At 31.5% G+C, this 14,015-nt stretch overlaps 2 protein-coding genes across 2 annotated transcripts; both read left to right on the plus strand.

Annotated features, from left to right (window-relative positions):
* The first annotated feature begins 224 nt into the window (after positions 1-224).
* LOC115704100 (autophagy-related protein 8f) lies at positions 225-1,819 on the plus strand. Its single transcript, XM_030631319.2, has 6 exons — positions 225-393; positions 721-770; positions 859-914; positions 1,150-1,202; positions 1,318-1,436; positions 1,545-1,819. Exons 2-6 carry the CDS (start codon positions 734-736, stop codon positions 1,631-1,633), a joined length of 354 nt encoding a protein of 117 aa, XP_030487179.1. The 5' UTR covers positions 225-393; positions 721-733; the 3' UTR covers positions 1,634-1,819.
* Positions 1,820-12,483: 10,664 nt separating this feature from the next.
* Positions 12,484-13,624, plus strand: LOC115707811 (root meristem growth factor 10). Its single transcript, XM_030635880.2, has 2 exons — positions 12,484-13,035; positions 13,134-13,624. Exons 1-2 carry the CDS (start codon positions 12,898-12,900, stop codon positions 13,440-13,442), a joined length of 447 nt encoding a protein of 148 aa, XP_030491740.2. The 5' UTR covers positions 12,484-12,897; the 3' UTR covers positions 13,443-13,624.
* Positions 13,625-14,015: the final 391 nt, after the last annotated feature.

A 14,015-nucleotide genomic window follows, 5' to 3' on the forward strand; every position in this document is an offset into this window, starting at 1 on the left:
CTTAAGAGTACCCCATAACAAACGAAAAAGAAAAATTACCATTATATGGGATTTTACCTAATTTTTTAAGTTTAATCTTTTACAGAATGAATTACGGTTAAACGAAATACGTAACTAAAAATATAATATCAATAATTCGATGACATGGCAGAGTCTAATTCGTGAACCGACCGTACTTGACCAAAGTTTCCCGTAGAGAAAAGCTAAACAAATTATTAAAGAGCAACAAAACAATTTGGAAAGAAGGTCATTTCTTTAATTAACATAATCAACTCTTTTCTTTTCTCCTTATCCCTAAAGCTAAAGAGTTCATCTTTGGGTTTCGGATTGCGTCTCAGTCTCTTCACTATCTAAATTCTGTGTGTTTTAATTTGCTTTTGCCAATCTTTCTGCGTAAGTTTTGATTTTGTTTGACCTTTTTCAAATTTCAATCTTGTTTCTGTTTTCTTCAATCTTCAATTGTTTTTCCAAAAGAATCTTTGATTTTCTTTAGTTTCTAAAACTCTGTTGCTGTTTTTTTTTTTTGTTTCTTCTTAAAACAATGATCGTTTGAACTGTATCTCTGTTTTATTTTTGTTTAATGGTCCGATCATTCTCTTCTTTTGTTCATCACCCATGAAAAGTTTATTTATTTAATTGATTAAGTTTTCGATAGAAAATATAAAATATAAAATAAAACTCTTGCTCTTTGATTAAATTAGGTTGTTTCTTGTTATGCAGTCGATTGAAGAGAATGACGAACAGCGTATTCAAGCAAGAGCATAACTTTGGTAAATAATATTTATAATAACATCAAATTTAAATTCATAATTGCCAGTAATTTTGCTTTATAACCCTATTTTATTTTCTTGTATACAGAGAAGAGGCGGGCTGAGGCTTCAAGAATCAGGGAGAAATACCCAGATAGAATTCCTGTGAGAATATGTTTTTAATTTACTTTTTTCTTTTATGTATGCAAATGCAATAACAATTATCACTATATGATAGATTTAGATAAAACCCTTGTAAATAATTTAGTGAACCAGTTGATATGATGGGTCATTACCCATTTATTTGATTACTTGTTATATTAGTTTAAAACAATATATGTGTTGATCAGCTCTTATATTTTCTTCATTAAGTCATATATTCCTCTGTTATTGTTGTAAGGTAATTGTTGAGAAAGCTGAGAGAAGTGATATTCCAAACATTGATAAGAAAAAGTAAGTCTTGTTGAGTTAAATTAGTATTGTATCATAATTGTTTGCCATTGTTTCTCTTCAATTATAATTGAGAGTCTTTACTCAAAATACTAACAATGAACCTGGCTGATAACAGATACCTTGTTCCTGCTGACTTGACTGTTGGCCAATTCGTCTATGTAATTCGGAAGAGAATTAAACTGAGTGCAGAAAAGGCTATCTTCATATTTGTGGACAGTGTCCTCCCACCTACAGGTACTTGTTAAAGGGCTTCTATCCATTTTGATTTTGTCACAGAATTCAATCATATGTTATGAATTTTCAAGTCATTAAATACTGAAATTTGTTGTTGGATATTGGCAGGAGGCTTAATGTCTACCATCTATGAAGAAAAGAAGGATGATGATGGGTTTCTCTATGTTACATACAGTGGAGAAAACACATTTGGTTAGCTGCAGAACATGTTTGTCAATATCTTTTATCAATTTCCAATTGATCTATTGAACTATAACAGCAATTTGGGTCACATAAGTCATGTTTTCTTTCCAAGTATTTAAATGTACAGTTATAGCTGCTATGTATATAGCACATTGGAACAAACTTTTAATGAACGAGTTCGTAAATAATTTCATATTCTATTGACATGTGAATGAATTTTCCTGTTCTTTTTTTACCCTTCAATTTCTCTTTTTCATAGCGTTCATGGTACCAAGTACACTTGTCATCCTTTACTGTGGGAATTTACAGTTGCGTTTGCTTGATTTGTTCCCATATCGTTAAATGTTTGGTATCTTTGTTCTGTTATTAAACAAGGTGTGAAGACTCTTGTCATCCACAGGAACATTCTTTTAGAATATTTCAGTCTTGAAAGATCAATTTCTGTAATTTTATGAAAGGCCAGGTTGTTGGAGGGATTTTGAGTAGTGATTCTTATTTTGAGGGGACGAAATATGATATGAATTGAAATATCATTAGGTTGGATCTATTTTACTCGTATGTACCAGCACTAAGTATTTTCTTCTGTCCTTTTTAACAAGTTTATAGATTTTTTTTCGTGTAGTTTTACCTTCTTAAGTTTTTAGTTGATCGTTAGAAATCATTATGCATAAACAGCAAATCAATATATCAGCCAGTCTTTTATTCTCAAACTTTGCAGAAATGTACTAGAATTTAAATATTTGAATGATCATTCTACAAGTATGTGCCTATGAATTTACTACCTCGCTTATATAGCTCTCATTCTTTTCATCCTTTACTTCTGAATTCGCTCCCTCGATTAAACATAGCTTTATCCTAAAGTTACATTAAAATTGAACTCTCCCAACACATTCTCAATTAATAATAGTAATGAAAAACTATTATATACCGAAGTCATTGAAAGTATCTTATGTGATAAATTCAAAACACCACATAGGTATTTTTAGTGAAATTTACAAAAATACTAGAATTTGGATTAACTTTTACAAAAATGTTGTCACACGTAAATAGTAAAACACAAAGCAGTATAACTCAAAACAAAAATTTAACACAGTATAGTGCAGTATGAAACTTATAAAAAAACAAAACACAGTAAAAAAGTAAAAAATACTGCCTGACAGTATTTTTGTAAAAAAAATGGCAAAAGTTAATATAATTTTTTTTTTTATTATTATCAGCAAATTAAGGTGGACCATCTTTATAGCCTATAATTGTAACAAAATAAAAATCACGACGAAAGAGAGGTGATTACTATAAATTGTTGATCTAGCATATGGAGGCGAATGGGAGCTTTAAGTGAAGCTTTTTCTGTATATATTTTTGTGACTTAAAAACTTATCCGTTTCAAAAAAAAAAAAATAAATAAATAAAAACACCGAAAAGTAAGTATATTTAAAACGACTTTGGTAACTAAGAGAAAAATTAGGATAAATTTACAAATATTTCTGTTTGAAAACTATTCAGTCAATATCTAAATATTTAAAATAAAATAATTTTACTAACAGAATATTATTCACAACACATAAGCAAAATGGCTACTTAAAAATAGCATTATATTTTCAAAATATTAAATAACTACGATTATTTGATTATTTGTGGCTAATTGAGGGGTCAGCCATTTTCGAGGGTGCAATTGGGAGGAAGTTTGGGATTGGTTTTGCGTGGGCTAATTGAGGTTATGAGTTGGCTTAACACCTCTGCTTACCAGAATATGAGTGATAGAAATATATAGAATCAGATTGTTTAGTTGTGGCTCAGGCGATTACAAGTGATATTATCTTTCATAAAAATTCACGGAAACCATCTACAAGGCCAAAAAGGCTAAGTTTGTTCATAAGTCTATACATGAAATATTTAATTAATTTGTTGATTTTAATCCTCCTTTTCATCGTCTTAAAAGACTGGTCAAGTTAAGAACAATGTTAACTCATGGCTAAAAATTGAGACGAAAACATTTTGCCAAAGAGTGTAAAATGGGAACAAGCCTTTCATCCGGACATGACTAAAGAAATCAACCTCCACCTTCTTTAACTGAAGAACTACATATATTCCAACCTTTTTTTGGCTAACATACTCACAGTTTTTGCCACTACTATTGTGCATCCAATGAAGATTTTAAAGTTCTCGGTGAAAGCACGTACATCATGTGAAACAGCTCTCTCTGTACATGTTTCTTCTTGATGAGGGGAGTGGAGTAATGACTACTTCTCACATCTCAATAAAATTCTCATGTGATGTTGATGATTAAACAAAAAGAATTATAATTATAACATTGCCATTTAGTAAGGAAGATGCAGATTTCTCAAACGTAGTTGATTATACTTTATAACTAGTATCGAAGTGAATGAGCTAGGAACAGAGGCTGCTGCAGCCCACTGCTGTTGGTATGGGTTTATTCGGTTGTGCTCCCACTGTTCTTGGGTCAGACCATCCTTTCATGTTTTTATGAATAAGGGAGGATTTTCACAGGCTCACAGCTTATTGTTTTCACTGGACCACTTTACAAGATCTTCCTTTATCTTCAAAAGTAAAAGGCTTAGTAAAACTCCCTTTTGTTATTTTTATTTTATCAGATATGGAAATTTAGATTAGTATGTTTAAATATAAAACATTCTTTTAATATATCATCTAATTAGAAATAATATATTTATGCTTTTAATATTTTTTTTTAAAAAAAATACATTTACATTTCTTTTGAAAAAAACTTCTCTCTAACTCTCTCACTCTCCAACATTGAATCCCGACTCAGAACTCCTATTAGCAAACACACAGACTCAAAACTGTTAGGCTAAAATTAGTCTAAGATTCGGGTCATATTTCGGTTAGTTTTCACTCTTTGTTTCTAGTTTTAGGGCTATATTACGCTTGATTCTTTTGTTTCAGGTCCTCGGGCATTTAAAGAAAGTATGTACAAGAATTGAGGAAAAATGGTGAAAGAATCGAGAAGAAAAACCAAGATTGGTGTCGCTGCCTGTTCCCGTCGCGACGGGGAATTTGCCAGTCGCGACGGGAACTGGCAGAAAGTTTCAAAAAAATTCGAAGTTGAACTCCCGTCGCGACGGGGGCTTTGCCAGTCGCGACGGGGACCCCAGTGACGGGATTTTTGGGCAGTTTCGTAATTTCACGAATTTTTAAGTTGAGACTTGGTTTAAATAGTGAGAGTTCGTGAAAATTAGGGATTATTCAGAATTGGAACCCTAGAAACAAAGGAGGAGGCCAGAAGAGCGGCTTGTGGCGACCCGGATCAATTGCTTCAACTAGTTCTTTCTCTTCTCTTTAATTTTTCTATGCTATTTTCTGTTTCAATGTTAATTATGGATTTGATTATGGATGTTTTGAACTAAACTCCTATTTAGGGAGAATGATGAATGTTGTTTAAGTTTTTCCTAGTTAATGATTAATTGCCATTCCTCCATCTTGATTGTGAATACTATTCATATTTGTGTTTAATTTCCATGTGCAAGATTGATCACCTTTTACATGTTTTATGATCTCAATTCAAAATCTGAAAAGTGAGAATTGAGAATGCTAAAATTGGATAGTCTAGGTTTTGATGTGAAACGAAAGTATTTACATAGCCTTTGTGACATTTAGATTATTGCTTAATGCTGATTTCATGTTAGTTTAATTAAGAGATTAATTAGAGAGCATGAGATTTAGAACCTAGAAGATCTGAAAAGAGCTAGGTTAATTCATAATCTGTCATTCACTTCAAGAGCATGATAGCAATTAGACATTAACATTGGTAACTTAACAACAGGATTCGTCTCCCTATTTTCTTATCTTGATTAATCTTCCTTTTGTTAGTTTTAATTTTCTGCATAGTTTTATTTAATTCATAAAAAGTATTCTTTTACCAGATAGAATTAATAGTATAATTTAGTAGTAATTAGTCCAATTCCCTGTGGTTCGACCTCACCTGTGTGAGTTTACTACTAGATTGCGTATACTTGCGTAGTGATTATAAATTTAGCAACAAGTTTTTGGCGCCGTTGCTGGGGAATTGTATAAAGATTAATATTACCCAAAATTATACTAACTTCTACTTTGGTTAATTCTTTTTGCTTATTTCTAATCTGTTTCTTTTAGATTAAATTTTGTAATATTATTAAAAATTAAATTTTGTTCTAATTTGGTTTTTCTTTTTAGTTTTAGTATTAATTTTGTTGTTTCAAATTTTTATCTTTTAATTACTAATTTAATTTTTTTTTAATTATACTAATGTTGTACTTATGAGTTTGACCTGCAAGATAAATCGAGATGCTATATCTTGAGGATTTTGCCCAACAACACAATGAATCATTCTATTCTGCTTGGAGGAGATTTAAAGAGCTTGGAGAGAGATGTTATCCCACTTTCTCAAGTGGATGTTTTACGTGGCTCTTTTATAATGGACTTGATGATGAAACAAAAAGTTGGGTGGATTATGGAGCAGAGGTTACTGGAGAGCCTTTGTTAAGGAGAGGCCATGAAGCAATAAATCTGTTGAATGATATGGGAGATTTTGATTATGATTGGCATTGGAATCCATCACTTCAAGGTTGGAGTCATCAATACCCTCCTTATTGTCCAAACTCACCCCAACCAATTGAAGAAGAGGAGGATATACTATCACTTCCAAAAGAGATTAATCGATTGGCGGACATGGTAAAAGCTCTATGTGATAATTTAATGGCGCAGGATTCAGAGAGTTTTAAGGATAATAACTCAAATAATGAAAGTTATGAGAGTTGTTTGAATATAGTAGAAGCACCATCAGATGAATACATAGAAGAGACTGAGCCTAGAATTGAAGAGAAAGAATCCTTTGAAGTGGTTGAAAATTTGGATACATTGGATGCTTGCTCAACAAATGATGAACTCAATTTGGTGAATGAAGAAACATCCATCTTCAATGATGAAATTATTGAAGATCAAATCACAGTCAAGGATGTGGATGGTCATGAGGAAACTGAACAACCAATTGAGAGGTTATTTGAGAAAAGCAAGAAAGAGGTGCCATTGGTGGTAGAAGAATCACTTGTAGTTGTTGATTTGAGGTTGTCAACACCACTATATTATGAACCACCAATGGACCCTTATTTTCCACTAATGCCGCATTCTCCATATTGTATTCTCTTCGAGTTACCAAAGGCTTCTCCCCAAGCACATCATCCAAAGTCTTATGTTGTTGGTGCTGACTTTTGTTCAAACTCATCGCTTGCCAAGCTTGAAGGCGAGTACAACAATAATTTTCAAGTTGTCTTGCATGACGCTTATTACGGGCGTCAACCGCTTGTTGATGTGGCGCTCAGGTAAGTATCTCTCAACCACAATTTTATTTTAACACATTGGGGACAATGTGAATCTTTAGTTTGGGGGGAGGGATTTAAAAATTTTATTTTCTGCATTTTTAATTTGCATTTTAAATTTTCTGCTTTAGTTTTCTGTTTTAGTTAGGAATGGCAATAAGATAAAAGATAACTGTGTGCTGTTGTTTAATGTAATGTGCTCTAAAATTGCAAAATAACTGTGTGCTTAATTCTCTTAACTCTTTGGATTAGTTTGGATGCTTAGAAACATGGGTAAGAATGCAATTTGACGATCTGTGAATTGTTATAATTGTTTTACTATGGTTTGTGGTAAGATTGACTGGATAGCTTAGAACTTGCATGTTTTATTCTTTTAAGGCGAAATCCTTGACAACATTCAATAGGAATATGATTTAGGCATTTGTTGGATAGTTTGAGCCTTTCAAGCCTACCATGAAATGATTATCCTTAGTTAACCCTCTTGAGCCTAAACTTGTTTTATTCTTCACCTGTTGAATCGAAATATGTATCCACACTATTAAATTTTGTCCTCACTATTTTATCAATGACATCATAAGCTATACAATTAGTTTATGGGAGCAAAATACATGGTGTGAGAGCAGATAGAAAAAAAAAAGAAACTTGGAAGATTGAGAAAAAAACAGATATTTGGTAAGATCAATATCACTGAAAAAAAAAACATGATTCAAGAAAAATAATAAAATTCATTGATGTTGGGAAAAGAAAAAAAATTCTCAATCATGGTTAGTTGTGGGAACACTTTGGGAAATCTGAAATTAAAAGAAGCTTGTGGGTTATTTTTGTGCTTATGATATCTTTAGCCAAAATTGTTTTTCATTCTCCAAATATCTAAGCCATACTCTCTAAACATCAAAAAGCCCTATTGATTCCGAAAGGATGTTGTCAACATTAGTGGAGAGAGGTAAGCATGCAAGCATATGAGTTATCGGGTAGTGGAATGGCTGGAAAGAGTAAAACCATTATAACATTGTTTCGAGCGTCAAGTCATCTTGTGTTTGTGCAGTATGTGACAAACTGAGCATCTAAATTAATTGTTAGAGTTGGTGGAATTGAAATTCTAGTTTGAGCAATAGAAGAGAACAACACATGAGGCAATAGTATTATGATTATCTGATAGCGTAGTTAGTAGATTAGTAGTTAGTAGTATTTATCTTACTCGAGGGCGAGTAAGAATCTAGTTTGGGGGAATTTGTTAGGCTAAAATTAGTCTAAGATTCGGGTCATATTTCGGTTAGTTTTCACTCTTTGTTTCTAGTTTTAGGGCTATATTACGCTTGATTCTTTTGTTTCAGGTCCTCGGGCATTTAAAGAAAGTATGTACAAGAATTGAGGAAAAATGGTGAAAGAATCGAGAAGAAAAACCAAGATTGGTGTCGCTGCCTGTTCCCGTCGCGACGGGGAATTTGCCAGTCGCGACGGGAACTGGCAGAAAGTTTCAAAAAAATTCGAAGTTGAACTCCCGTCGCGACGGGGGCTTTGCCAGTCGCGACGGGGACCCCAGTGACGGGATTTTTGGGCAGTTTCGTAATTTCACGAATTTTTAAGTTGAGACTTGGTTTAAATAGTGAGAGTTCGTGAAAATTAGGGATTATTCAGAATTGGAACCCTAGAAACAAAGGAGGAGGCCAGAAGAGCGGCTTGTGGCGACCCGGATCAATTGCTTCAACTAGTTCTTTCTCTTCTCTTTAATTTTTCTATGCTATTTTCTGTTTCAATGTTAATTATGGATTTGATTATGGATGTTTTGAACTAAACTCCTATTTAGGGAGAATGATGAATGTTGTTTAAGTTTTTCCTAGTTAATGATTAATTGCCATTCCTCCATCTTGATTGTGAATACTATTCATATTTGTGTTTAATTTCCATGTGCAAGATTGATCACCTTTTACATGTTTTATGATCTCAATTCAAAATCTGAAAAGTGAGAATTGAGAATGCTAAAATTGGATAGTCTAGGTTTTGATGTGAAACGAAAGTATTTACATAGCCTTTGTGACATTTAGATTATTGCTTAATGCTGATTTCATGTTAGTTTAATTAAGAGATTAATTAGAGAGCATGAGATTTAGAACCTAGAAGATCTGAAAAGAGCTAGGTTAATTCATAATCTGTCATTCACTTCAAGAGCATGATAGCAATTAGACATTAACATTGGTAACTTAACAACAGGATTCGTCTCCCTATTTTCTTATCTTGATTAATCTTCCTTTTGTTAGTTTTAATTTTCTGCATAGTTTTATTTAATTCATAAAAAGTATTCTTTTACCAGATAGAATTAATAGTATAATTTAGTAGTAATTAGTCCAATTTCCTGTGGTTCGACCTCACCTGTGTGAGTTTACTACTAGATTGCGTATACTTGCGTAGTGATTATAATTTTAGCAACAAAAACCCCAGTCGCAAGCCCTCGCCGTTGTCTTCTCTCACAACCACTCTCGTTTTTTGCCCTTTTTTTCCTTTTAGTTTTCTAATTTTTTACGATATTTAGCGATGTATTTACAATGATAGATCAAATCTGATGTTAGGGATGAAGTTTAGTGATGATTAGCGATATTTGGTAATGTTTTGCGTATTTAGCAATGTATTTTTTATGTGAGACTAAAAATGCACAGTATATCACTAATCATCATGAAACTTGGATTCAAAATTCATTAGATATATTCAAAAAAAAAAAAAGAATTCATTAGATAGTTAAATCTATCAACGAAAAAGGAAAAAAAAAAGAATCGTCTGTGATTAATTTGTAAAATTTATAATACACCAAATAGTTATTAAGTTATAATATAATATTTTAGCAATTTAATAAATGCTACGATAATTATTAAATTTATCAGAAGAAAAATTCATTAGATAGACATCATATACACAATTACTCTGGTCCATGAGTTAACATTTGATGAAAACATAACACGACTAAACATCAAAATATATAACATCATATATACCAACAATTTACAGATACTAATAATAATAATAATTTGTATTGATTTCATTTCATTTTACACTCATTTTCTCTTTCATTAATGGGACCGCATCATCCAAGGAAGAAGAAAAGTATATATAATATATGTGTGCGTATGTAGATGTATGGGATTTTGGCGGCAGCAAGTGGACCCCGATTGAAACGAAGCCCCTGAGATTACGCCACATGGATGAGTGCCACGTGTCATGTATTGCCGGTATTGACGGTTGAGGCACTCCGTTGTGTCCCTGGGCGGAGGAACACACATGAGATTGTCGACGCAGCCCTTGTCGGGTGCCCCAACCTTCCACACATTTTGTTTGGTGTAGACCCCACATGTGTGTTTCACGACTCCCATTCTCTTTTTACTCTGTTTTAACATGTTATCCTTGTCCTTATATATTAATACCCTATCTTCATTCATTTCCTAAATATTATCCACTATCCATCTCCATCTTCCTTTCTCATTGACTTAATTATTTTATTTTCTTTTATAAAACAATTATTAGAAGATGATAGCTAGGTTAAGGAAATTCAAAAAAAAAAAAAAAAGACAAAGCAAATTAAACCTGTCTTTCATGTTATAAGAGTATGTTGAAATGTTGCTTAAAAGTAGATTGACGTCCTAGTAAAGGTGTTAAATTTCCACACATTATTAATAATGTTGTGAGAGTACTCTAACATTTTATTATTATCTCAATTGGGATCAAATAATTTCTTTATGAAGCACATTAAAGGCATGGACGTAAGGTAAAAATATATATTATTCAAGAAAATGAACTTTCAATTGAATGTTTTAAATTATGTCGGAATCTTAGTCATATATATGCATGTACTTGGAAATGTTATGGGTCTAGTTCATTTTTCACAAATAAAGAATTACTATAAACTGAATTTATACCTATCATATAATTTATTTCATCAATAATATCAGATGTACTTAATTGTGTTATGTATTTAATTATAATGATCACGAGGATGATAAACTAATAACAATATAAGAACGCTTAATTACCAAATTGTCTAGCTCTCCCCAACACCTAAAAATTGATCAGTACCTTATTATTTATTCCTACCACAAAGCTGACAAAACCAAATTGGAAATGTGGTAATTAAGAAAAACAATTCTGTTGAAAAAACTTATAGCTAGCTAGTAGTATGTATTATGTAATATCAATACATGTAAATTTGAAAGATATACCTTTGTATTATTAGAAGTAAATAATATTAATTAGGCAAATTAATATGCTTGCCAACTGTTCTCCATACATTATATATAATGTGCATTCCATACAGAAACATTTTTCCTGAAAAGCATGGATCAATTCCGCAATATTTATAGCTATACATAACATACATATATGGCTAGCTATAGTCCTAATAATAAAGTGGAGTTTTCAAATTAGTACATATAGTTACTATATAGTTTGACCCTTCAATTGTCTATGGGAACCCATTCAATTAATTAATAACCATGTGCATGGTTGCTCTTGCTTACTTTTCGTAGTGTAAAAAAAACAATTATCTAGGAAAACACATTTGATTAAATTTACTAAGGACACGTGACATGACTTGTCATTACAACACGAGGAACTAAGGTGCCCAACCGTAATGACATGAATTATAGAGTAGACAATTTGTGTTATTGTATCGTGTTGATATGATTATAGTACACGATGTAAATATGGAGTACACAATATTATCATTTATAAACGTATCAAATATTCAAACACAAACACAAGAAATTTGAGGCAAAACTTTTTATATTTTATTTTTATACACTTAATTTTTTTTTTTTGCAAAATTCCCTAAAATTTATTTTTCTTTACAAATTTAAGGTTTCAGTTAGATATTACCATTAAATACCAATTGAATTTCTACTGTACATCGACTTCGAGGTTTTACTGTTGTATATACACAAGTGTATATATATATAGTAGTCATCTAATTAATATTTAACACTAATATTTAACTAACGTGTCAAATTTACAAAGAAAAATAAACATAAAAGAGTTTTGCTACAAAAAAAAATAAAGAATTAAGTATATAAAAATTAAAACATAAACAAATTTGGCCACAAATTGTTCTACAATTAATTAGCAGATCATATAACAGGACCGAGGTTAGATGTACTTATTTTATACTTATACTGAATCAAAAAGGTGTCCCCTGCTTTTTGAACGAGAGATCGATCAAAAATTTAAAATCCCTCTTTATAATAGTCAAAAGGGTAAGATTTCCAAGGTAAGAAAATTAAAAGGCAGGCCTAGGCAAGAGCAAGGAACAAGGAAGCATAAGTGCATGTAATTAATGGAACTGATCTAATACACAAGGACAAGGGAATAGAGTTTCCTCGGTAGAAACGATTTGTCAGCCACTATATCTATATATAATTATACATAGCTTACCACCCTTTCTTGATTTTGTAATTATATAATAATCCCACTTAATTATATATTCATTATATCTACCTTTAATTTATATATATATTCCAAAAACTGAAGCAAAAAATCTCTTTGCTTAACTAGCTATAACTCATCACCAATATCCTTTGATCCTCTCTATCATATATACTATATACATATCTCCAATATTTGTATTTTCCTTTTCAAAGATCTCTGTGTAATGGGACCCAGCAACAAGGAAAATGTTATAGTCATAGATTGAGGTAATAAGGGAACAAAAGTGAGCCCACCCATATTTTCATTTTGCTTTCCTACTTCTCATTGCCCATACAAATCCATGTTCTACTAGGAAATCTTCTTAATTAAATCCATGAGTAGTGATATCCTTGCATTTAATGCTGCTCATCAATAAGTTTTCTCATCAGCTATCCCACATTATTACATATATCATCATTTCTAACCACGAATACTGATCACAACAAAAGGCAATCTATATATAGTTCTCCCCATATTAATAGTATCCATATATATAAATAATTATGTCAATCACTTGCTCTTGTATTCTCGCTCTATTCCTTCTATGCCTTCCTTTTCATGAATGTAATGCTAGGATGCTTCTTGGTGATGTCTTCAACAAGAAATCAAATGATCATGACCAGTTCTCTACTAATCACCAGGTACGTAGGTACATAAATATATATATATATCTTTCCATATATTTATATGTAGAGATCAACTTTTCTCATATTATTATATATTCATTTCAAATCTGCAGAAGGATCAGTCAGTAGTAGTAGAGCAGAAAGAGAAATCAACCTCATCAAATACGGAAGCTGATCATCATCAAATAATTAGTACTAGTGATGATCACATGATCAGTAAAACTAAAGATGTTATGGAAATTAGACCGAAAGAGCTAATGAAGAAGAAGAAAGGAAAAGGTAGTGATGATGATGAAGATTATAATAAGAAGTCGGGTGTTTCAGTTTCATGGCGGGTGCCTCACAAGAAACGTGGTGAAAAACAACCAGGCTTTAACTTGGATTATTCACCTCCAAAGACACATCCTCCTTCTCACAACTAATAATTAAAAGTACCTACGTACCCTTTAATTAATTATTAATTTTAATTAACCCCTTTTTCTTTTTCTTACTCTTAATTAGTTTCTTTTTCTAGTACTACACTATATAGCTACCTAGCTCGTGTACTCTTCAATGATTGACGGTCCATGATGATAATCTTTATTCTCTCTCTTTGCCATGATCATCATATCTTCGTCAAGTTATATATTTATATATATATGATCATTATATCAAAAATAATTAATAGAGGAACAATATATATATATGTGTACTTTATACATAGAACCACTTGTTCGTAGTGCGGCTTTACCTGCATATATGTACTTAATTAAGGCTAGCTATATCAAGTGTGTTCTATAAATGCTCTTTTATAGCTAGCTATCTATATATGTATAATTATATATATATATACATACGTTCATGTAAATTTTTATTTATTTATAATATCTAATTACTATATATAACGCGTAATTTCCTATATATGTTCTGTTGATTAAAATTAGATACAAGGAAAAAAAAAAGATAATTGATTGATTACTATGAGTTTTATATATATATATATAGCTCTAAAATAC

The sequence above is a fragment of the Cannabis sativa genome, chromosome 1 (genome assembly GCF_029168945.1).
Source record: "Cannabis sativa cultivar Pink pepper isolate KNU-18-1 chromosome 1, ASM2916894v1, whole genome shotgun sequence".
Lineage (NCBI taxonomy): Eukaryota > Viridiplantae > Streptophyta > Magnoliopsida > Rosales > Cannabaceae > Cannabis > Cannabis sativa.